At 39.2% G+C, this 23563-nt stretch overlaps 3 protein-coding genes across 4 annotated transcripts; all 3 read left to right on the top strand.

Annotated features, from left to right (window-relative positions):
• Positions 1–1272: 1272 nt before the first annotated feature.
• LOC119910010 (GTPase IMAP family member 9-like) lies at positions 1273–2528 on the top strand (the record flags this gene model as incomplete). The annotated part of the gene is made up of 1 exon (XM_038728347.1): positions 1273–2528. A coding segment is annotated over one exon (990 nt), but the record flags the coding sequence as incomplete, so codon positions are not given.
• Positions 2529–6084: 3556 nt separating this feature from the next.
• Positions 6085–9389, top strand: LOC119909990 (GTPase IMAP family member 9-like). Its single transcript, XM_038728300.1, has one exon. It carries the CDS (start codon positions 6550–6552, stop codon positions 7336–7338), a length of 789 nt encoding a protein of 262 aa, XP_038584228.1. The 5' UTR covers positions 6085–6549; the 3' UTR covers positions 7339–9389.
• Positions 9390–9617: 228 nt separating this feature from the next.
• On the top strand, positions 9618–23153 carry galcb (galactosylceramidase b). 2 transcript variants are annotated; one of them, XM_038728297.1, is made up of 17 exons: positions 9618–9805; positions 9984–10052; positions 10152–10215; positions 11012–11125; positions 11989–12128; positions 13424–13462; positions 15583–15713; positions 17602–17757; positions 18171–18295; positions 19317–19444; positions 19657–19746; positions 19828–19917; positions 20025–20169; positions 21342–21522; positions 21622–21785; positions 21955–22031; positions 22753–23153. In XM_038728297.1, the coding sequence occupies exons 1-17, from the start codon at positions 9662–9664 to the stop codon at positions 22894–22896; spliced, it is 2001 nt and encodes a 666-aa protein (XP_038584225.1). In that variant the 5' UTR covers positions 9618–9661; the 3' UTR covers positions 22897–23153. The 2 variants fall into 2 exon arrangements, with proteins under 2 accessions (XP_038584225.1, XP_038584226.1); XM_038728298.1 differs by lacking the exon at positions 15583–15713 and adding an exon at positions 13677–13804 and having other exon boundaries at positions 9619–9805.
• Positions 23154–23563: the final 410 nt, after the last annotated feature.

Below are 23563 nucleotides of genomic sequence, written 5' to 3'. Positions count from 1 at the left end.
GAGACCTTACACAACAGGCACACTGCAATAACATGTTTTCTCACTGCAGACATTTTGACTGTTCACAGTAAGAAAAGCACAGGTGTTTCTAACAACATTAGGGGTGGCCCTGTTCAACTGCCCCGGTAAGCCCAGGCAGTGTGGCAGTGTGAACACACCCTGAAAGTGACACAGCTAAATGGAATTCAGCCATCACACCCTGAAACTGACACAGCTAAATGGAATTCAACCATCATGGCTGGGAATGTTTTCACCAACTTGTGTGTGTCAAACAGTAGCCCCTGGCACAGGCTAAAAACTGTCTGTGTCTGTGGACAGATTTTGAACGTCACCACTGTGCAGGTGTGTAGTTGCAGCCTGTCCTCACCAGAAATATGAACGTATATGTCGTTTGTTCAAGCAGCTTATTATGACCCATATTTGCGTTTATTGCTGCAGTGACCCCTTGTGGCCGTATGATGAAGTCAGATGACATAGCATAAAGAGCGAGACAGTCCCTGTTGGAACGGGGTGGATGGATAGCCTTTCACACTGGAGGCTGGTGTTGGAGTCTCATGTGAAAGTCAATGTTGAGGTATTTAGAGTTTTAAGGCAAATAGTATTACTGACTTACGTCGACGTCACGTGACATGTGATTTATGTTAAAGTTTTCCTAAACCTAACCAAGTAGTTTTGTTACTTAAACCTAACCAAACTGCGACCATTTGAAAACCATTAATCAAGTGTTTAACGTCATGTGCAGCATTGTTGTTCAGTCTTTTCAATGTTTGACATTGGAGTAAGAGCCGAGTTTGCAAGACAGAATTATTTTGTCGCTTCAGTTCATGATGCTCAGTATTTACTTGTGGATTCAAATGCCTAGAGTCTTGTACATGGCTGTGCTTTGAGGATAAATATTTTTAAGGCTTTTAGAGACACCTGTAAAGGCAGCAAGTCAAGCCCACTGAAAATAAACATACGGACAGGTTATTCTAAATCTTATAATTCTTTCTGACTATTAGAATTTAGGACTGGGTCCATGACTACACCAAGATTTCTGACTTGGTTTGCTTTTCTTTTCTTTTGCCACTTTGAATTTCCTCATGGTTGAAAGGTGCTATCATCAAGCTAAACATAGGCTATTTTTTCAGCTTTGTAACCCAGCTGTTTGATTAACAAGACATTGTCTCAAGAGAGGTGACTCATGAGACAAAAATGTGGTCAGAGATCTTTTTTTTTCATCTGGAGTCTGCACACAGTCCCTCCGCTTCACAACGCAGCTCTGTATGACGAACGCTGTATCTCTGTCCGACAGGGTTCAGAGGTGCCACAAATCCAGATGAAAGGAGGATTGTTCTAGTCGGGAAGACTGGAGTAGGGAAGAGCGCTGCGGGAAACACCCTCCTGGGGAGAGAAGCTTTCGAATCAGAACTGTCTCCGTCTTCCCTGACGTCTGAATGCCAGAAAGCCAAGGGGAGCGTTGGAGATCGAAAGGTCGCTGTCATCGACACTCCGGGGCTGTTTGACACTAATTTCACCCAAGAAGAAGTGTTGAAGAGGATCAAGATGTGCATCTCTCTGTCTGCTCCTGGTCCTCACGCCTTCCTGATAGTTCTGCAGCTGACCAGATTCACCAAGGAGGAGAACGAAACTGTGAAGATGATTCAGACCACTTTTGGTGAGGAGGCAGCTAAATACACAATAGTGTTGTTCACACACGGAGACCAGCTGAAGACGCAAACCATTGAGGATTATATTTCAGCGAGTGCTGACCTGAAAGCCTTCCTTCGGCAGTGCTATAATCGATACCACGTCTTTAATAACGAAGTCAAAGACCCTGTACAAACCAGTCAGCTCCTGGACAAAATTGACAAGATGATTATGGCTAACGGTGGAAGCTACTACACCAACGAAATGTTCATGAGAGCAGAGGAAGCCATAGAAAAGGAGAAAAAGCGACTCCTGAAGGAGTTGGAAGCACAGAAGCAGAGAGAGCTGGATAAACTGAGAGCCAAATATTTAGAGCAGGATTTGAGAAGGGAGGAGTCACGGCTGCAGAGGAGATATGAGAATGAAGCAAGAGCTCAAGCTGAAAGATCTAATGAGTTTGTCGCCGCTCCGGTAATAGCTATAGCAACAGCCTGTGGTGCTGCTGTCGGAGGTCTGATCGGAGTTGCAGGAGGTCCAATCGGCATGGTAGTTGGAGTCGCAGCTGGAGCCGCTGTTGGAGCTGCCGTGGGTGCTTTATCACTGAGAGTCTCAGAGCATTGCCATGTGCAATAAGGACAGTACAACTTACAGATAAATGTTTATATTTAATTGATTTCTTGAAAAAATATAGTCCTCTACTCTAGTGTACCATTGCTTCTTAGTAAACTCTTTGCATAAATAATTTGCATTAAAGATGATTAATAATCACTTTTTGTCAATAATTGAAATATTTTGTACCTGAAATAGAGCTAATCGACTTGTATTACTATGCATCATTAACAGTGTCTTGACTGTATAATATTTGTATAACATAATAAAAATCATTGATGTACTTTTCATGATGGATTATGACTGAATTATCATCATTTGGATTCTGTGCATTTGCATTTGATGTGTATATGAAGGAGGAGAAACAGATCATTTCCATCTTTTTGTAAAACGTTACTTAGACAGGAATAAATGCATTTGTTGGGGACTTTTTTCAGTGGATGATTATTCCACATTTGGTGCTCTAGTGAGTATTTGGGGCAGCAGGGTGTATGTGGGATAGTTCAGTTATTTATTGTTTGGCCAACATGAGTTCCATTTTGTCCAGACTGGACCGTTAGTAGCAGTCTAAGCTGGGCCAACATGGCTCCTGACCAGTTCTCTTTCCTCTCCTCTGAGCAATCACAGCACCACCATGGTACCTGGTTCGGTTGATCTGGCTGGTGGATTGGCTAAGGTCCACTGCTCTTTAATCCAAAACCATGTCTTTCTTTTCCAATTAGCATATTTCTGTCATAGGTAGCACAATAAAAGTGTAGCAAAGTTTGAACGCGCTACCGGCTGCTGCATCTACATGGGCTGCTCGTTGCCATAGCAATTTGCAATTTGGTTAGGGTTAAGCAGCGGCGTCGTTAGCCCTGGGCATCCACAGATGTTTTTTGAAAAGCCCTGGATCTCAGAAGTATTTTTATAAAACAAACAACAAAAGGCTGAAAATTGAACTAACTAATGTTACGTGCACAGGAGCGAGCGAGAGAGAGATTATTGTTATTATTTATTCTCCTGCAAATTAGCGGAGAATAAGATAATACAGCTGTAGCTCTGTGTCTGCCCTCTCTGCTCCACCTGAAGTTTTATTTCACAATGCCTTCCTGGCTCAGGCAATTTCGGAGCTGGCTCATATAGGAGGCGGTTTACTAAGAGACCAGTCACTCACTCACACTCTCTGCATCAGTCGCGGACAAAATGTAGCCGATAGAAATGTTGAGGGAGGAAAAAAGAAGTTGCTGAGGCCGGTGCAGCTTCTTCTTTTGTGCTTTCATAAGCCGGCAAGTGAAATACTTTCACTTTCCATTAATGATGCATTAAAAGTGTCTCTGCAGAGCAAATGAAGACGACTACACACTGTAAGATCTATGTCAGATGATCACTGCATTGATTGAGATTTTTAAAATATATTAAAAGTGTCCTGTTGTTGAACAGAGCATCACTTTGGACATAAGCCTGTTTCTTTTATTCAATTATTATGTGAAGATATGAAGTTTTATGAGCTGGGCTAAGCCCCCAATGTTTCAAGATCCTAAAAATGCCCCTGGGTTTAGGCAACAAAACCACTGGGTTAGGTTTAGGTAATACAACTACTCGGTTAGTTTTAGGCAATAAGGCGACTCGGTTAGGTTTAGACAACGAGACCACTCGGTTAAGTTTAGGCAATACAACTACTTTGTTAGGTTTAGACAACAAGACCACTTGGTTAGGTTTCAGTTAGGTTTAGGCAACAAGACCACTCGGTTAAGTTTAGGTAATACAACTACTCTGTTAGGTTTAGACAATAGGACCACTTGGTTAGGTATAGGCAACAAAACCACTTGGTTAGGTTTCAGTTAGGTTTAAGCAACAAAACCACTCAGTTAGGTTTAGGTAATACAACTATTCGGTTAGGTTTAGGCAACAAGACCACTCGGTGAAGTTTAGGCAGTACAAATACTCGGTTAGGTTTAGGCAACAAAACCACTTGGTTAGGTTTCAGTTAGGTTTAAGCAACAAAACCACTCAGTTAGGTTTAGGTAATACAACTATTCGGTTAGGTTTAGGCAACAAGACCACTCGGTGAAGTTTAGGCAGTACAAATACTCGGTTAGGTTTAGGCAACAAAACCACTTGGTTAGGTTTAGGTAATACAACTATTCGGTTAGGTTTAGGCAACAAGACCACTCAGTTAGGTTTAGGAAAAGATTGTGGTTTGGGTTAAAATACGTTTGTTACGTTAAGTCACGTGACATTTACCATGTGACTTAACTCATGTGACATAAGTGGGTAATGCTATTTAACTTAAAACTTTACATTACTCAACATTTACTTGGTCTCCTGTGTGAAAGTCCTGGGTTTGACCCATTCTTTCACCCCATGCATCTACTTAAGCTATTTCTCGCTCTTTATAAGATGTCACCTGACTTCCAATTTGCCAACTTTTCTGCACTATATTTAGAATGAGCCACTTATATCTACTAAACCGCGGGCACCCCCTTCCATGGAGGTAGCAGTATTGTGTCTTCATGTTTCTATGATAGCTGACAATGGACAAACAGCGTTACAGAGCGTGTTTCGTCATCACGGCGTTCTTCTGCTTGTATAATTCCAGCAGTGTAGACGCCCGTCACTACCTTAAATGCGTCCGTAGAAGAAGAAGAGGAAATAATAATAATCCATCCATCGTCAACCGCTTATCCTGCATACAGGATCTTGTATGCAGCCAATCCCAGCTGACATCGGGCGAAAGGTGGGGTACACCCTGGACAGGTCGCCAGTCCATCGCAGGGCCACACAACCACTCACACTCACACTAAGGACAATTTAGGGTCGCCAATTAACCTATCCACGTCTTTGGATAGTGGGAGGAAGCCAGAGAGAACCCACGCAGACACGGGGAGAACATGCAAACTCCACACAGAAAGGCCGGGGCAACCGGGGTTTGAATCCATGACCTTCTTGCTGTGAGGCGACAGTGCTAACCACTACACAGTCTCTGATTACTCCTCTGGTTTATTAGAAGTTAGAAGAGAAGTGACATTTGGACAAATGAACGAGCACACGTGTAATTTTACACGAGAGCCGACAGCATGTGGATCTTAATAAGATGAAGCCAGATGGAGTTGGGACAGATACAGAGAGCTGACGGCAAAAAAATCACGGACATGATCGGTGTGGATTTTCCCAGATGGAAGGCTACAATATGGGACAGATGTTTTCAAAGCGGAGCTTAAGTTTTTAATTGAGGTTGTCAGACTTTAGCGACGCAAATGAAAGCTGCTGTTTTATAGCTTTAGCTAGAAGCTAATCATAATCAATGACAGACCTGGCGTGTTTCTCCTTTCAGTGGTGTAAAATATGTAACATTAGTTGGATTCATTTAATGGAGCCTTGTTATTCTCCAGTGCTGTGGTTTGGCTTTTCCGGTCACGTTAGCTAGACAATCAGCTGATCAGTAAAGTTAGTTGGCAATAAAACAGTAACGTTAGCTCACAGCATGGAAGCGATCAGCCAGCTAACCTATTACTGCTCTGGTAGAAAAAACATGTAGTTGGATTAATTTCATGCAGTTATTCTCCAGCGCTGTACTTTGGCTTGTGGTGTAAAATATATAGTTTGATTAATTTCATGTAGTGACTCTCTGTCTCCAGTGCTCTGTTTTGGCTTTGTCACTACTTTGTGAGACAATCAGCTGATCGTTAATTGGCAATCAATCAGCTGATCACTAATTGGCAATAACAGGTAGCTTCCAGCATGAAAGCTCAGATCAGCCAGCTAAACTTTTACTGCCCTGGTAGAAATAAATATGTTGTTGGATTGTAATTTAATGTAGTTATTCTACAGCGCTCTGTTATGGCTTTGCAAGGTGGACAGAAATGTGCCGTTACCTTCCTGAGACAAACAGATGATGAATATTATTGGCAATATAACGGTAACAGCATGGAAGCTCAGATCACCAGCTAAACCTCTGTTTTATACTGCCCTGTTGGAAAACAGGTATTTACTTAACTGCTAATAGTGACACATATCATGACTGTGTGCCTATCAAGTGACCAATAATTAATACTTTCCGAATATGCATTAAAAAAGGTGTTTTTTGGATAGTGCCACTGTGCACGCAAATATGTAATTTGTACTTTCACATGCTAAATACCCATTAAAAACGTTGCACCATTTTACCACAAGCTGAAATTATGGCTGTCAGTACTACTTTGTGTTTCTGTTGTATTTCAAAAAATTAAAAAGACATTTTGGTAAGATTTGCAGAGTGCTTATCTAATTAAGCAAAGTGAGAGGAGCCTTGATCCTCACCAGCCAATGCCTTTGTAAACTTCATGTATTATGTTGCCATATTTTATCTCAACAGTATCTCGGAAGCAGATGAAAAGTGATGAACTCCGAATAATTTTGGTGGGGAAGACAGGAGCGGGGAAGAGTGCCGCAGGAAACACCATCTTGGGGAGCGAAGTGTTTCAGTCACAACTGTCTGCTGCTTCCTGGACATTTCAATGCAAGAGGGCTGAGGGAGAGGTTAGAGGTCGAAATGTCACCGTCATCGACACTCCGGGGCTGTGTGACACAAATTTCACCCATGAAGAAGTGTTGGAGAAGATTGAGCAGTGTATTTCTCTGTCTGCCCCTGGTCCTCATGCCTTCCTTGTGGTTCTGAGGCTCGGCAGGTTCACCCAGGAGGAGAAAGACACCCTGAGGATGATTCAAAGCACTTTTGGTGAAGAGGCAGCTAAATACTCACTAGTGTTGTTCACACATGGAGACAAACTAAAGAAACAAACTATTGAAAGCTTTGTTTCAAAGAGTGAAGAACTCAAAGAGTTCATTCAGGAATGCTATGGGAGATATCACGTCTTCAACAACCAGGTGAAAGACCAGGAACAGATTGACCAGCTACTGGAGAAAATTGACAGAATGACTCTGGACAATGGCGGAGGGCACTACACTGCACGGTTGTTCACAAAAGCAAAAAAGGCCTCAAAGAAAGAGAAACGAAGACTTTCAAAGGAGCAGAAGGTGGCAGAGCGGGAGAGGAAGAGCACCCTGAAGGCTAAAGTTAAGAGCGAAATGAATTTAACAGGAGGGTCAACTAAACGCAGTAAATGTATTCTGCAGTAGGTGATGGAGGTGTTCTTCAGAAGCAGTGGAATTTGTGAAGCATGTTGTGATGCTCTGATAATTATGGATTAAATGATATGATGCATTTTGTAGTGCCTATACAGATACTTTCATTTTGTGTCAAAAGTTTAGCACATTGGAGTCTGTTTGAGCCAAACAGTTGTAAAATACTTTATTCCAAAATTGCCTCCTCTGCCTGGGCTGCTTCTAGTAAGACTGTCCATGTGATGCTGGATGGGTCAAGTTCCTCCAGACCAAAAAGGGAAAAACTTTTCTTTAAGGGGCTGCTTTATGCATGTAGACATAGTCATGTTGAAACAGGAGAGGGACAAAGACAAACTGTTGACACACAGGTGGAACAACACTGTATATATTGTACATGTTAATTATTGTGTTTACATGTAGGCGTATTGTATAGAGATTTTCAGGTACAAAACTGCAGGAATGGTGTTGATTTGGATATCAGGATGGTGTCTTGAACTCTTTTTGTTGACTAGGATTGGATGCATTTGATGCAGGTGGTGGAATATTATTTTTTAGTTAGACAGTCCACGTGTGTTAGCCCTGAGGCAGCTGTACTCTTCCTCTTGCGCAGTGCATGCTGGGATACATTCCATCCCCCCATGGCGCTGAACAGGATCAGCAGATAGATAGAATTGACTGATGGGTGGCCACATGGTAACTTGGAGTAAATCTGTTAAGCTTGACAAATGTACACCACAAAAGTACTTTAAAACCTCAAAAAAAAGCCTAGTCCCAATCAGACGCCTGTCCGTTTTACTGGTCTGGTGTGGCTACAAGTTTTTATAAATAAACACAGGTCTCAATTAGATGGCTGCTCTGTTTTTTATGTATTAAACCTCACTGGGTCGCTGCTTAGATTGTGCATACCAATATAAATGTTTAAACCTTTGCCAGTATGAGAATGCTGTACGTCGTTAGATCATTTAGATTCTCCACTTTTCAATCGTTTAGTTCATTTCTCTGAAACAATAAGCTTCAAAGTATTATTCATTAAGATTTACCGGTGTGGTAAAGGAATTAAAGGCCTGTCCCAAATAATGGCATGGTGAGTTCAGTGAAGCTACGGCTTATTAATTGAAGTTTTATAGTATATATTATATTTTATCATGACTTAGTGTGCTGTATACATATGTATAAACAGGGAAAACAGGTAGTTTTAGAGCAATTTTAATTCAAATTTATAATATTCAAAATGTATCCAGTGAAGTGGAGCCCGATGATTTCCTACTCAAGTGTATTCATGTGCCAATATTCTACATTTAGCTACAGTTCAGCTGTATATTTCACTCTGGTGAAAACAGACACACCTCTTCAGACAGCTCAGTTCACATATCAAACAACAACTCCAATGACAAATAAACATACTTCCAAGCAACTATATTTAATGTCCTGTCCTGCTTTTAGTTTCTGACATGAGATGATGAATCATTTCCAAGCAAACAGATGAATTCAGTCTATTAAGGTGAACAATTAGCCTAAGGCTAACTCTGGTGTAATGCATCAAAAGTTTACATTTATGTTATTAATTGCACATGGTCCCTTCTAAATAAAAATCAATCAAACAACAGTGCCACCCAGTGATTGTGTCCTTTATTGCACATTTTGCTTGTTGCTCACATATAAAATACAGACCTCATTTGTTACAAAAGTTCTTTGGAACCATAAGTGACAGAAAATGTATTTTTAATTATGTGACTTCAGGCATCATTTAAATCACAATTTTGACAAAATACCAATACTATTTATGCGTTATACCTATAGATACTCTCAAAGAAACTTAAGAATACTCTTTTAATTTCTCTTTTTTCTTTTCTTGAAATAAGATTGGTAAAGGGAAGGGAAAAAAGCTTGATCATTTAAGTTAGCTGCAGTCAAACAGGTTTTTCCATCTACTGATGACAATTTCGTCTGTGCTCCTGTTTACTGGGAGAAATGCCCAAATGTCAAATAATTGCTGCTATGTACTTTTATTTTTCATATTTATTTTTACAGAATTTTTACATTTTTCATTATTATTATTTTTTATTAACACACACAAACACAACTTTTACTGTTTTACTTACTTATTTAATGAAATGTATGAAATTAATTGTTCTTATGTAATCTCTAGCTTTGGCAATATTGTTGTTATCCATTCATGCCAATAAAGCTGATTTGAATTTAATTGACTTGAACTGAATCGAAATTTGTTTACATATTTGAGACCACATGACCCCAGCAGCGCTATCACGTGACGTGCTTAAGTCGTGTGCGCGCAAGCAGCATCCGCGCGCATTGTGCGGACACTCCGGGCACCGGGATGGACCGCCGGGTGTCTGCGGCTGCTGTTTTATGTTGTTTTTATTTGTCTTTGGAGTGTTGCTCTTGTCAGACGTATGTGCTGAACGACAAAGAAGGGCTGGGCAGGGTTTTTGACGGAATTGGAGGTCTGAGCGGCGGAGGGGTGAGTTCACTCGGTGTCGGACGTTAACTTCCTGGTTATGATAGCACCAACGTTACAGTCCACACAGGACAGCGTGACGTTCGCTGTCTGAATCTTACTGTTGTTATTGTCCTTGTCCATGTAACATGTAACATGTAACATGCTCCTCATGTAACGTTGTGTGTACTGGTTCCTTCAGGCGACGTCCCGTTTACTGGTCAGTTATGCTGAGCCATACCGCAGCCAGATATTAGACTACCTGTTCAAGGTATGATGCTATGATGTCTAACGTTAGCACACATGCAGTGCTGTGTGAAGGACCGCTACCCGGGAACTCACTGTTATGGTTTTATTTTACTGTCTTAAGCCAAACTTTGGAGCCTCTTTGCACATACTGAAGGTGGAGATTGGAGGAGACGCTCAAACGACTGGTGAGTGATATTTAGTAACACTATAACGTTTTTAAAACTTGCTTAAAAGCTGGGGAAGGCATTTTTTCCCCGTAAGTTTATATATAACGTTATATGTGTGTGTGTGTGTGTGTGTGTTATACTATAGTTGTTGAAATTCTCTTTACATCCAGACAGCAGTCAATAAATCAAATACTCTTATCAGTGGCTGTATCATGCTGTGTTCCAGTCAGGGTTGAAAGGTTGGAATTTCCCCAAAGCTTCAAGGTGCATGACAAACACTGACATGTTTATTCGGACCAAAGATATTTAGAATGAATCGCTGAGAATTACTAAACAATTAAAAAAGACAAAATATTAATATAACCATGGTAATGTCATGTTAAATGGCTGCTAGAGTGTCAACAGTTGACATGTGGTGGAAAGACTTCATGTATTTCTGTTTTGTTGCTTGCAGATATTAAGTTGTGATTACATGGTTTTGGCCTTATGTAGATAGAATATCTGCTATCATCACTAAATATATAAATACTTCTTTCATACTGGCATTGGGCTGATTAGACTGATCGTTTATAGATCATGTATGGTAGTGAAACTGAATTGTTTTCTTTCTAACTCATCCTAGCTACAGAGCAGCAGACCTCTAACAGTGGACCAGATGTCATTTAGGATAGTCAGCTGTTAAGACCTACTGATAGAGAAAGTGGGTTGCGTCAGGGCCACGGGTAAACACTGTGTACGCCTTGGATCCACAGATGATGGATTGTGTTATGCTATCATGGTTTTCCCAATACTTTGGACTATTGTCTTTTTCAAGATGGAACAGAGCCGTCACACATGCACTATGAGAATGACGAGAACTACTTTCGAGGCTATGAGTGGTGGCTGATGAAAGAGGCCAAGAAGAGGAATCCAAATATTACACTTATAGGTAAGGAAGCGTGTGTAATCTGCACTGCAGGAAACTCGAACTAACCGCTGTGAAAAGGAAATAAAGATAACATAAGAACATGATACTAAGACACTGACATTAATTAATATTCAAAATATGACTGAATGGATGTCAGGAACTCCTGGTTGAATGCACCATGAATACTTTTTTGAATGCTTATACATACTCATTAGGGTTGGGTACTGTTTGGACTGATGCCCAACAGTACCTTTTCACAGTCCTGACTTCTCAATTTCAACATTGTGATTTAATTAGAACATCATTATTGTTAACATTAGTAATACGTAAAAAAAAGTAATTAAAATGATAATATTTTACAACTTAAAGTATAAAACAAATTAATAAATATGTGATAAAGGCAGCCCTGCTAGGATGTGTTTTCTTTTTTAAACACTAACCATTTCCCTTACTCACAGGATATCTGTAATCTGATATCTGTATGTGGCTACAGTTTTAAGGGACTCAACCTTTACTTTCTGGTTTGACAAGAGGCTGGATGTCATATTTATAACGTGCACCATCACGCGGGGATACTGCAGTGAGAGTGAGACCTGCCTGAAGTGTGGAACAGCGTGCTTATTAACAGCTTATTCTCGCTGCCGCTTGTCAAGTTTACAGTTAACGGCAAACAAAAACGGCCCTCAGGCCGGTGGTGGCTGCAGGGGTGAAGGAATCTCACTCTCGTAGTCTCGCTCGCTCTCTTTCTACTCTTTTACTCAGATGCTCTCTCAGAGACCAAAAAATGGCACCAATTGATTTTACGTGTACTCGGTACTCTGTAGAACCCTGATACTCATTAGATGTGGCGTGACATGTTTCACAAGGTGTGTGTCTTCATGTAGGTTTACCCTGGGCCTTTCCTGGTTGGGTGGGCCATGGAAAGAACTGGCCCTATGATTACCCAGACATCACTGCAGCATATGTGGTGAACTGGATCCTTGGTGCCAAACAGTACCATGACCTGGACATTCAGTATGTTGGGGTGTGTATTCATTAACTTTGAATCTAATTCCTGTTTAAGCTCCATGCTGTGTGTTGTAGAACTGCCCCTTATATCAAGACAATAGAAGTGTGCTTTGCTAATTATAATGCTGACATTTGGAAAAGGTACAACTTGAGTCTTCTTTTAATAGACCAATTAGACCAATATTTCTACACTATTGGTAATAACATTGTACTCACCTGTTAATAGCTGACATCAGTGTGATCAGACAGGCTGAAAACAAATCCCCGTGTTAAACACTTATTTGGAAGTGAAAACAAAGGTGAGTGGTGGAACTGTTACCAAATTGTCTGTTGGAAATGTCCATCACAAATAACGGTTTGCAGACCAACGTCCTGGATAAACTTTTAACATACATAGTGTAGTTGCGTGTTCTCAGTTTCCCTGTACAATAAGGAATGAGGAAATTGACATTTCAGGTAGGACTGTCGTGGTGAGGTCATTTCCCCTTTTGGCTTAACAAGGTATTATTGACATTTTTGTTTTGTTTCATGAAAAACTTAATATATCTGGTAATGTTATGTATAATTTTAACTTAAGTTAAAAAGGCTACAGCTGTAGAGCCCAAAGAAGCTGTTGCCATGGTTACTATCCATACAGCGCCTGTTTTATGCTCGTCTCCTTGTCTATTCACCTGAGAAGCGCAGAGCGACCCCTGTGACCCCAAGCTTCCTGTGTGAAAAGATAGTCTGAGCAAGCTAGGTGCTGAGTGCTAGTCAGAGTGATAAAACCCTACCAAACAAATTTTATTATTAAGTAAATTTACATAAACCGGCAACTTACACAAATACACACGCTGGTGCTGAGCCGAATGGTCTTTATTAACAACTGACAACTGCGCTGAAAGTTAGTAACGTTATAGTTTAAGTTCCACAAAAAGCAACATGAAAAAAGCGCTTGAATCGTTACGGCCCTCATAATGCATGAAATTTTGAAGCACTGATTTATTCATTTAGCATGCACTGAAGGGTAAAAGGAGAAGGTATGAACATTGCGGTTGCTTGCCCCACATTTAAACACTGAACTTTGGTGAGTACAATGTTATCGTAATCTATTAGAATAATAGCCACAGGTATGAAAAACCTTGCCACTACCTTGGGGACAGCATTTCAAGTAAATATAGGAGCTGTTACACAAAGCAGGTCTGACAGAGTTCAGTTGCATGTGGTATGAAAACCATGTAATGCTGGATTGAGGAGTTTGTTTGAACAACAGATTACATGTTACCTTGAGGAGGGTGCTGTGTAATTTATAATTGACTTTTATCTCTTTAGATTTGGAATGAGCGAAACTTTGACAGCAAGTACATCAAGGTAATCCTCAACTCTTATCTTTCAATGTCCTATCATTGATTTGACTGGCAAATGTTAATTGTGGGTAAGCTTAGCCTAAACTTGGAAGGAAATGAGAAAAACAGCCACCAACTTTGAGTTGGTTCCCACATGAGAGATTCAGTTTGATTTTCAGCGGCTGACACGATTTGAAGTTCTAGCTGGGTTCCTCTGAGAGCATGTGTTTGTTGCCAAGGTGCTCCGGAACATGCTGGATAGAGTGGGTCTAACTGGGATTGGCATCATCGCAGCAGACGGCGATTGGAGCATCGCTAAATCTATGATCCTTGACCCGTACCTTAATGATTCTGTTGAGGTGGTTGGGTAAGTACAATCGGCTTGAAGTAACACTCAGAGGTGGCACGAAATTAAAACTCCCGTGTGCTGCGAGTCAAGACAATTTGATACCTTTTTTGATACCTGAGAACTGTCCGCTGCGTTTGGGGGTGTCTTTACTCAAATCTCTTGGCGAGTTGGGCTTGTCCTGATCTGGCAATTTCTTCTTTGCTATAAATCTAACTGCTGTGCTGAATCAAAGCTGAATGTTTGTGGCTGTTTTTCTGTTGGGCTAGTAACAGTACAGTCATAGCTGCATGTGTGCATGCTTCAGTATGGTCCACCTACTGTAGGAGCATGGGAAAGTATTTTCCTATAAAGGGTGACATATTTAACACTAAACATTGGTCACTCATTTGATGTATGTAACTGGACAGTATATTGCTGCCGTCATGTAAAATAAAAACAAATGCAACATTGCATTTTTCAAGTGGTTTAAAAGCTGCGCTCCATACAGTGGATCAAATGACTTTGTGTAATGTCAAAGGTGTCGTAGAGTGACAACCTCACAGACAATAATCACCGGGACTGGAAAAAAATAATTACATCTTTTTTTCACATATAGATGACGCTTTACAAAGCGACTTACAATTGCTCTATATGTCAGAGGTCGCACGCCTCTGGAGCAGCTAAGTATTATGTGTCTTGCTCAGGGACACGTTGGTGTCTCACAGTGGATTCGAACCGGGGTCTCTCACACCAAAGGCATGTGTCTTTTCCACTGCCCCATCACCAGCCCTTAAGCTGAATTATCCAGTATTGATTGCTAAATGGTAAAATTGAAGAAGTAGTTAATTCAATGTACATAAAGTTATTTGCGGTCAAAAAATAATTCAGATGATGGCCGGCTACATTAGCTGTTTTGAGGCATGTGCACTGTGACATGATTAGCTACAGTTTACGGGCAAGATAGAATGATAAAATACTTGTCTTTGGTGATGAGACATTATCTCTGCTTATGAGAGGTGAGGCCATGGGAGCAGACTAAACTGTGGATAAATGACCTTGTTCGCCCTGTCACTACTATATAGCCAGGTAACCAACAATGACTCACACAACACAAAGAGTGGGCACTAAGCAATAATCGTCCAGCAATAACAGGCCTTTTAGCCTCTTTTAGTTGTTTTGGTGTTGGTGAACATGGAGGAGCATTTAACAGCTAAACAGTTGGGCTGGACGACATTTTGATTTTTGACATTTGTGAATTGGAAAAAAAAATACCCCCCCTTAAATAGTTATACAGTTATAGTAACAGTACGGGCCTTTTCGGTGAACTATGAGGGCCAAAACCAAATAAAAAACAAAAACAAAACAATCTTTATAATCGAGGTAAAATGTTCAATTAATTGTAATTTTGATTTTAGGTCATATCGTCCAGCCCTACTAAAGAGCCAGATATTTTTTTCTCAGCTGTCGATGGAGACCACTCCAGGACAGTGAGCATATGGCAGTTTCACAGGAAGACAACTACAAATGAATGAATGAAAAAATGTTAATGCTGCTCCGTTTCTGCTGGAGGTGTAAATAGTTAACATGTTAGGCACGCCGACGTAAGATCAGAATATGTCAGGTGTCGTGCGTTCAGCTTGTTTAACTCAGCTTTAAAGTCAGTTTTCTTTATTGCCGTATAGTCTTTGCAGGTGTTTGAGTTTTACATGGCCGCAGCAAATACTGTAAAGCCAGACCAAGTCAGAAATGTCACAGCGGTGAATCTGTGTCTTCCTCTGTTCTACGTCTTCCTGTGTGACTATGACTGGCTGTACCAGCTGTTGCGGTACACTCTGGATAAGAATGGTCTGGAGTGGGTCAGGATCATAGCCAGTGACAACCTGTGGGAGCCCATTGCCCTGTTTCTGCTGAACGACTCTGATCTCAGCAGTGCTGTAGATGTGATAGGGTAGGATCCCCCTCATGCATGACATGTGCACCTAACATCAGCTTGTTGTTGTTACTGTCTGTCTCTAACTTGATGCTTGTGCCTAAAAATACTGAGCTATTAACAGGTGATACATTATCTGTGGTGAGGGCTTGAGAATATAGTCTTTACCTGCATGCTTTATGTACAGTACCTACAACACTAATATGCCTATGATCACAGCATTTCTGTTTTGTGTGTGCGCATGTGCAACTTTTTTGAATTCTTCCACGTGTTTGTGGCTTTTAAGCTACTAGAGAATCACCAATCATATTATCTGTGGCTGAAGTTTCTGGAGTTTTATTTCCGTTCACAGTATTAAAAATATGCACTGCAGAATGTTCAGGGTGTATATGTGTAGGTACAATATATAGCCTTTGTGTATAGCTGTATATAAAATAAATAAAAGAAAACAAGATATGTTATTATATTTTATTACAAATTTAGTTTTCTGTTAAGGGGTGTGTGTGTGTGTGTGTGTGTGTGTGTGTGTGTGTGTGTGTGGCATGAAGGGACTACAAACCTTTGTACCTTGTGTATGGTGGACTCCTGTCTGTTGTGTATGTGTAGAATAACGAACATGAAAAGATGACTTAAGTAGATTTTGGATTACTGTAATGTGAGAGTAAATTCTGAAGTTGAATATTCAGAAGGATAAATGGATTTTGTCAAAGCTCTGTGAAGAAATGTTAGTTGGGCTAGGTATCGTTACGTATTAATGTAAAATAAAATATTATATATTATGAAATTTAATAATCAAATCAGGAAATATCTGATTGTTGATTGATTTTGGCCTGTTTGGCTTTTGGCTTGTTGATTGCAGCATCTGTAATATCTACTAATCACCAAAACCCAGCAACCACATATTTGGCAAAAGTTTAGTAAGACTGAAGTCTTTTGACTTCTGTTTTAACCTATAAATAAGCCATCGCTAGCTTTGCTAAATCTAAATTTACTTAACCTGGCTTTCATTTGGAACTGAAAAATATCAATGTGGATAAACTAGGGCTGGGCGATGTGGCCAAAACTGTTATCACAATAAAAACATTTCATATCCGTCTATATCGATATCACGACATATGTCAAATCATTATTTCTTTCAAGTTTAAAGGCTGATTTTTGCTCCTGAGTGAAAATTGAAGGAACCAGATGGTTAATTGCGTGGTTAAACTATTCTTTATAATCAGAACGTGACAAACTTGAGACCAAACCGTTCAAACACTTCACAAATCTGAGGTAAGACATTCAAAACTATTATGAAAAAATCTTTTTCAACAAATATGATTAGTAAATATTTTTAAGTCCCTTTTCCTCAACAAAAATACTTTTAATAGAAAAGTACTAATTTCTTTGTGATTCAAATTAATTAAACCAAATATAGTTATTTTTACAATTGCTTTTGTATTAATGTATATTGTCTGCTACGTAGCAGAAGGAGTCACAAACTCAATTTCCCTCTACAACCTGTTGTATTGTGACAAATAAATCAACCTTGTATTCACTTTCCCTGACGATCATCCAAAGGCAGTGTCTGCATTTTTTAGCTATTTTGTAGGTTCTGTTGCAATGGTTTCTTTGACGAAAATAATCAGCCTGAAAAATGAAGGGATTATAACCTTTCCTTTCAGACAGTGTCTGTAATATTATGGTAAAAGACCATAAAAGTAGTGAAATTTCAATTCTTTTTTTGTTTCTTTAAAATGACCAGAAACAGAGGCCCACACTTGGTCGGTGTAGAATGAGTGTTGGGAATGTAGGAATTTGTGTGTGAGAGCACAGATCTTGCCTAAGCACACGCACATGTTTATAGACCTCTGTTATTTTCTGATTATATTGAACTTGATTGTGTGTGTGTATGTGTGACACTCAGGGCCCACTACCCAGGCACCACCACAGTGAAAGATGCCCTGAAGACGCAGAAGAAGCTGTGGTCGTCAGAGGACTACAGCACTTTCAATGATGAGGTGGGGGGAGGCTGCTGGGCTCGCATCCTCAACCAGAACTACGTCAACGGACTCATGACTGCGTAAGAAAATACAGAAGCAATATATTGTAAAGTAATGAGCATTTCTGACTGCATGTTTATTTCATTAGGATTTCAGATTTTCATCAAAGGCTTTATTTGATTAACCAGAAATTGATGGTTTTAAAGAATTACTTTCAAAGCAATAGCAAGTTTATTTCCACAGCAGATTTTGTACACAGGGGCAATGCAGTGTGCTTAACGTGACTAAAAGCTATAGGAACATCCATGTTTAAAATAAATATATACAATTAAAAGAAAGTACCTTAAATAGAATAAAAACAGAAGAAGCAGCCTCGGCAGTGTTTTCATATCATCATTTAAGTCATTAATCCATTCACCCAGTTATCTCTTTCTTTTAAAGTGAATGTAACTATGCAGGGAAAGCCTGGATTAAGCCATGATTTTTCTTCCAGCACCATCTCCTGGAACCTGGTGGCCAGCTACTATGAGGACCTGCCATTCGGCAGAGACGGGCTAATGACAGCTCAGGAGCCCTGGAGCGGCAACTATGTGGTGGAGGCCCCTATCTGGATCACAGGTCTGCATTTCATCTTGCACTTACTGGATACCGTGAACTACGAGGCATATTATTTCTGTTGATTCTAACAGTCAAGGAGAATGTCAAACAGGACATTCCATGTTGCTTTTGAAAACAATGCAAATGGAAAAAGCAGTTGCGCACATTGGTCGGGAGACGCAGCTCAGAATTATTGAACGTTTTAGACTGGTCATGAAAGGAATTGAGTGAAACGTCAATTCGTGTCCCCAAGGTGGTGCTAGACAACACCCGCTAATGCTATGTTGTGTACCAGTACATGAAGTGTGGACCATGCTGTGAAAAGGCAATAAAAATCCAATTTTTACAAAGTGCCTACTTCCTGTTGCCAGTAGGTTGTGCTGTGACATTGAGTGAATATTAGCATGTAGATGTGTTCGTTTCAGGACTCTTATCGACCACGTAAAGTTCGGTACAGATGTGAGCATGTACACTAAAGTTATAACAACTTCTATTTTCATGGAGAATCATCAATATTTGACTCCACACTGCGGACACGCCCTTAAGCGAAAACCCACAGATAGCACAACTTTTTATCTTCAGTGAATTTAGATTGCACAGCCAAAATTTTACATTGATCCAATTAATTCTGGAGGAGGAGTTCATTAAAGTACGGACCCTGTAAAGGCCATGAAAGGGCTAAAATTGCACATTCCGTCTGTGTAACAAATATATTGAGTAGACACTGACGGGCAACAGTGGATCTATTTCATTGTTTAGATGAAAATTATAATTAGGGACAGTTGAGTAGCTGCTGGATGTTGGTAGCAACATGTCTACGCCCTTGACTATGTAGAGGTGATATAAAAAAGCTAATGTAGAACTTTTGATTTTAGTCATTTAGTTACACTTAAGACAGATTTAGTTTGATAGTGGACAGTTACAGGACCTCTGACTGTTACAGAAAGGACTGGGTGTGAAAAGAAAATCTGTCGAACTCTGTTATCAGAAATGATTTAATAAAGAAATGATACAGTATTGCAGTGTATTATTTTCCTTATAGCCCACACAACACAGTTCACCCAGCCAGGATGGACCTACCTACAGACTGTTGGACATCTGGCACAAGGTGGAAGTTACGTGGCGCTGACTGATGGGAAAGGAAACCTCACTGTTGTCATAGAAACCATGGCAAGTTAGGCTTTCCTATTTACATTTTTAATAATGTTTTCATCTTCTGGTTCTGTAAATTGAAAAGAATATTTAAATATGAAAAATTGTTTTATAAAGAACTCTACTTTAAGGGAGATTAAATGAAGCTCAGCTGTTTGGTAACATAAACTAACAAAGCGGCAAAAACATTCATTACATTTACACTGCTTTTTTCAATATTGCCTTTACAGACTCATGATCAGTCAGTGTGCATAAGACCTCCACTCCCTCCTTTCAATGTGACATCCCAGAACGCAACTTTCCAGCTTCAGGGATCCTTTGTAAGTTTCTCTGTCTTCATCACACTGTTGAAAGTTGGTGAGTGATACTTTGTCTTATTCAGGGATATTTATTTTTCCTAGGCCTCCATCAAGGAACTCCAAGTATGGCGGTCACAGTTTAACGTCAATACAAAGAAGCCCTCCTTCTTCGAGAACATAACTCCACTGAAGGTGAAAGAGACGGTCCAAAAAGATAAACGAGGAAATATTCTTCCTACTAGAAATGTTGGCAAGTTTATCACGGCTTTATTGTTTTTACATGCTTATGATGACTTCAGCTTTTAGATGGATCATTCACCTTAAATCTGGCTGAAGATGAGGTTTACACATTAACAACAATTACAACGGGACAGAAAGGCTGTTACCCTGACCCACCTCCCTCTGCTCGCTTCCCTAACGTCTACAAGGACGACTTCAGGGTTGGTAAGTATAGCATACACACAATCTCTCTCTCTCTCTCTCTCTCTCTCTCTCTCTCTCTCTCTCTCTCTCTCTCTCTCTCTCTCTCTCTCTCTCTCTAACGGATTTAGTTTCATGTATGTATGTATGTATTCTTGTACTTCCCCAACATAAGGACAATCAGCCCCATACATTTCATTCAACAATTAAAGCGTAAAGTAATCAAAGTGTATGTGTGTTTGTGTTTAAAGAAAAAAAGAAAATAAATAAATAAAACAGTAAGCGTGTGTGTGTGTGTGTGTGTGTGTGTGTTAAAAAAATGAAAATATATTAAAATAAAATAAATAAATAAAACAGTAATTGTGTGTGTGTTTGTGTGTTAAATGATAAAAATATATTAAAAATAAATAAATACAGTAAGTGTTTGTGTGTGTGTTAAATGATAAAATATATTATAAAATAAATAAATAAAACAGTAAGTGTGTGTGTGTGTTTGTGTGTTAAATGATAAAAATATATTAAAAATAAATAAATAAAACAGTAAGTGTTTGTGTGTGTGTGTGTTAAATGATAAAATATATTATAAAATAAATAAAACAGTAAGTGTGTGTGTGTTTGTGTGTTAAATGATAAAAATATAAAATAAATAAATAAAACAGTAAGTGTTTGTGTGTGTGTGTTAAATGATAAAAATATATTATAAAATAAATAAATAAAACAGTAAGTGTGTGTGTTTGTGTGTTAAATGATAAAAATATTAAAAATAAATAAATAAAACAGTAAGTGTTTGTGTGTGTGTGTTAAATGATAAAAATACATTATAAAATAAATAAATAAAACAGTAAGTGTTTGTGTGTGTGTGTTAAATGATAAAATATATTATAAAATAAATAAATCTGTAAGTGTTTGTGTGTGTGTGTGTGTGTGTGTGTTAAATGATAAAATATATTAAAAATAAATAAATAAAACAGTAAGTGTTTGTGTGTGTGTGTGTGTTAAATGATAAAATATATTATAAAATAAATAAATAAAACAGTAAGCGTGTTGTGTGTGTGTGTTAAATGATAAAAATATATTATAAAATAAATAAATAAAACAGTAAGCGTGTTTGTGTGTGTGTTTAAAAAATAAAAATATATTAAAAATAAAATAAATAAATAAATAATAGTCTTCATCCATCTGTGTCTGACCTGTAGAAAACCCTCCTTTCTCGGAGGCTCCACACTTTGCTGACCAGACGGGGGTGTTTGAGTACTACATCAACCTCACTGACCCCGGGCCTCACATCTTCACCTTCAGACAGGTTCTGACTCAGAGACCTGTCACATGGGCGAGTGACGCTGACCAGACCATCAGTGTCATAGGAGACTATCAGTGGTGAGTTGATGGTACCTAAAAGTGTTCATTTTCAGCACTGGTGGCCCAGTGGGAGTATACCTTGGCAAATGTGCTAACTTAATTGTTGTTACGTTGCAGGCAGAACCTGACGGTTACATGTGATGTCTTCATGGAGACCATTGAGGCAGGTGGTGTGTTCATAGCAGCCAGGGTGGATAAAGGCGGCCAGTCAGTCCGCAGCGCTAAAGGAGTCTTCTTCTGGGTGTTTGCAGATGGCACATACAAAGTTACCAATGATCTCGGTCAGTAGTATTATCTTCTGCATCATTACACATTTTATTATGGAGAGCAGAAGATAAGAAACATCTCAAGGGAAAAGGTAGAGATATTACAGACCGACCTAAGTACAAGTTTGAATAGGTGTCATTGCTGTACCTTTTATTGATGTGTGTCTTTTCTTTTTGTCCACAGATGGAAAGACTGTACTTGCAGAGGGACAGTCTGGTACCCGAGCATATGGTTGGCACACCTTATCACTTACTGTGAAAGTAAGTGGAGAATTCTTATTTTGTTGTTGTGTTTGGAAAGTGTTTGAACTCACACTACTTTTAGTTCAACAGTGGGAAAGTGTCACTGTTGAATTTGTAGGAAAATAATCAATCTTTAAATTTATTTGTCAGTTTGGATCGAGTGCCACAGGTAGGGATTGAACACTAAGCAGTGGCAGCACACCAAAATAAAGCAGGATTATTCTGTGAGATTTTCTCCAGAATAGAGCTGAAACTAGTCTTCTATTAATCAGTCTATTAGGCGATCAAAGCTGCATCAATGTCAATAATCTATCATTTCTTTTAAAGCACATATACCAAAAAATATCTGAATATCACTGACAAAAACATGTGAATACTTGGGCTCCCATTTTCTAGATTAAGCAATTCACAGAGAACAATCTGCTAATGAACTGATAATAAAATGAATTGTTAATATTTAGTACTAAGTTCATGTAGAGAGTTTTGATTGATTGAACTTGTGTTGCTTATGTCTGGAGACTCAGGTCAGGTTTTACTGGATGCCTCACTCTGTAGGAAGTGAAAGGCCTCGTAGTGACTGGTTATTAATGTTGGTGTGATCACATGGTAACTGAACCTCTCAGCCAGATCTTTATGTTTTTTGTCCCACCCATGTGACTGACTGTCAGGACAGTCTATAAAGCGTCATACTGTAAACCCATTTCCTGCAACTTGTCACTGTGATCCCTCTCTCCTGTAGGGCCAGTATGCGTCAGGGCTGATGAATGGATACCTGCTGTGGAAGAATGCTGTGGTACTGACACCAAAGAATGGCTGGGCTGCTATAGGAACACGCTCATTTGAACTGGCACAGTTTGATAACTTCGCTGTAGTGGCAGAGTAATGATTTGACTGCAAAATAATGATTTGAGCTATGCTGGGAATATTGTGATTAATTTATTAACTTGATCAATGCATTGGTTTAACACTTCAGTGTGCTAAATAGAGATTCATTTTATTTTGTCTTTATAAAGATTTAACGCTCTTAAACAAGAATTAATAGAACAAGAAGGCACATAATCTAACGGAACAAACTGCAGCCTTGTATAATTGTAAATGATTTTGCACTGTTTTTTATGGAATAAAAACCTATAAAATTTTTATGTTTTTAATACTAAAATACTTTGTAATGTTTAAAATCATGTGTAGTATGAGAATACATTAAATAAATGATTTCAGAGTTCCTACTGTAAGTAACCATGATCTAGGCATTGGTATGAAAAGGTGGTTATGTATTGGTTTAAACTACTGTAATGCCACACTTGTTATTTTTTCAGTCCCCTCCAAAAGAATTGGAACAGTAAGGCAAATTCCTTTGTTTTTGTTGATCACTGAAGACATTTGGGTTTAAGATCAGAGTCATTAAGATGAGTATGAGACAAGAGTTCAGAATTTCAGCTTTCATTTCCTGGTATTCACAGTGTAGGATGGAGCATATGTTAACTGTGGACAGTGAAAAGGCCACGAGAGATTTAAGGGGCTCTAAACATTTTATTCTGAGATTTAAGTAA

The sequence above is a fragment of the Micropterus salmoides genome, unplaced genomic scaffold (genome assembly GCF_014851395.1).
Source record: "Micropterus salmoides isolate LMB-PRFRI ecotype aquatic unplaced genomic scaffold, ASM1485139v1 Ms_hic_scaffold_19, whole genome shotgun sequence".
Lineage (NCBI taxonomy): Eukaryota > Metazoa > Chordata > Actinopteri > Centrarchiformes > Centrarchidae > Micropterus > Micropterus salmoides.
This window is presented reverse-complemented; position numbering and strand designations above follow the sequence as displayed.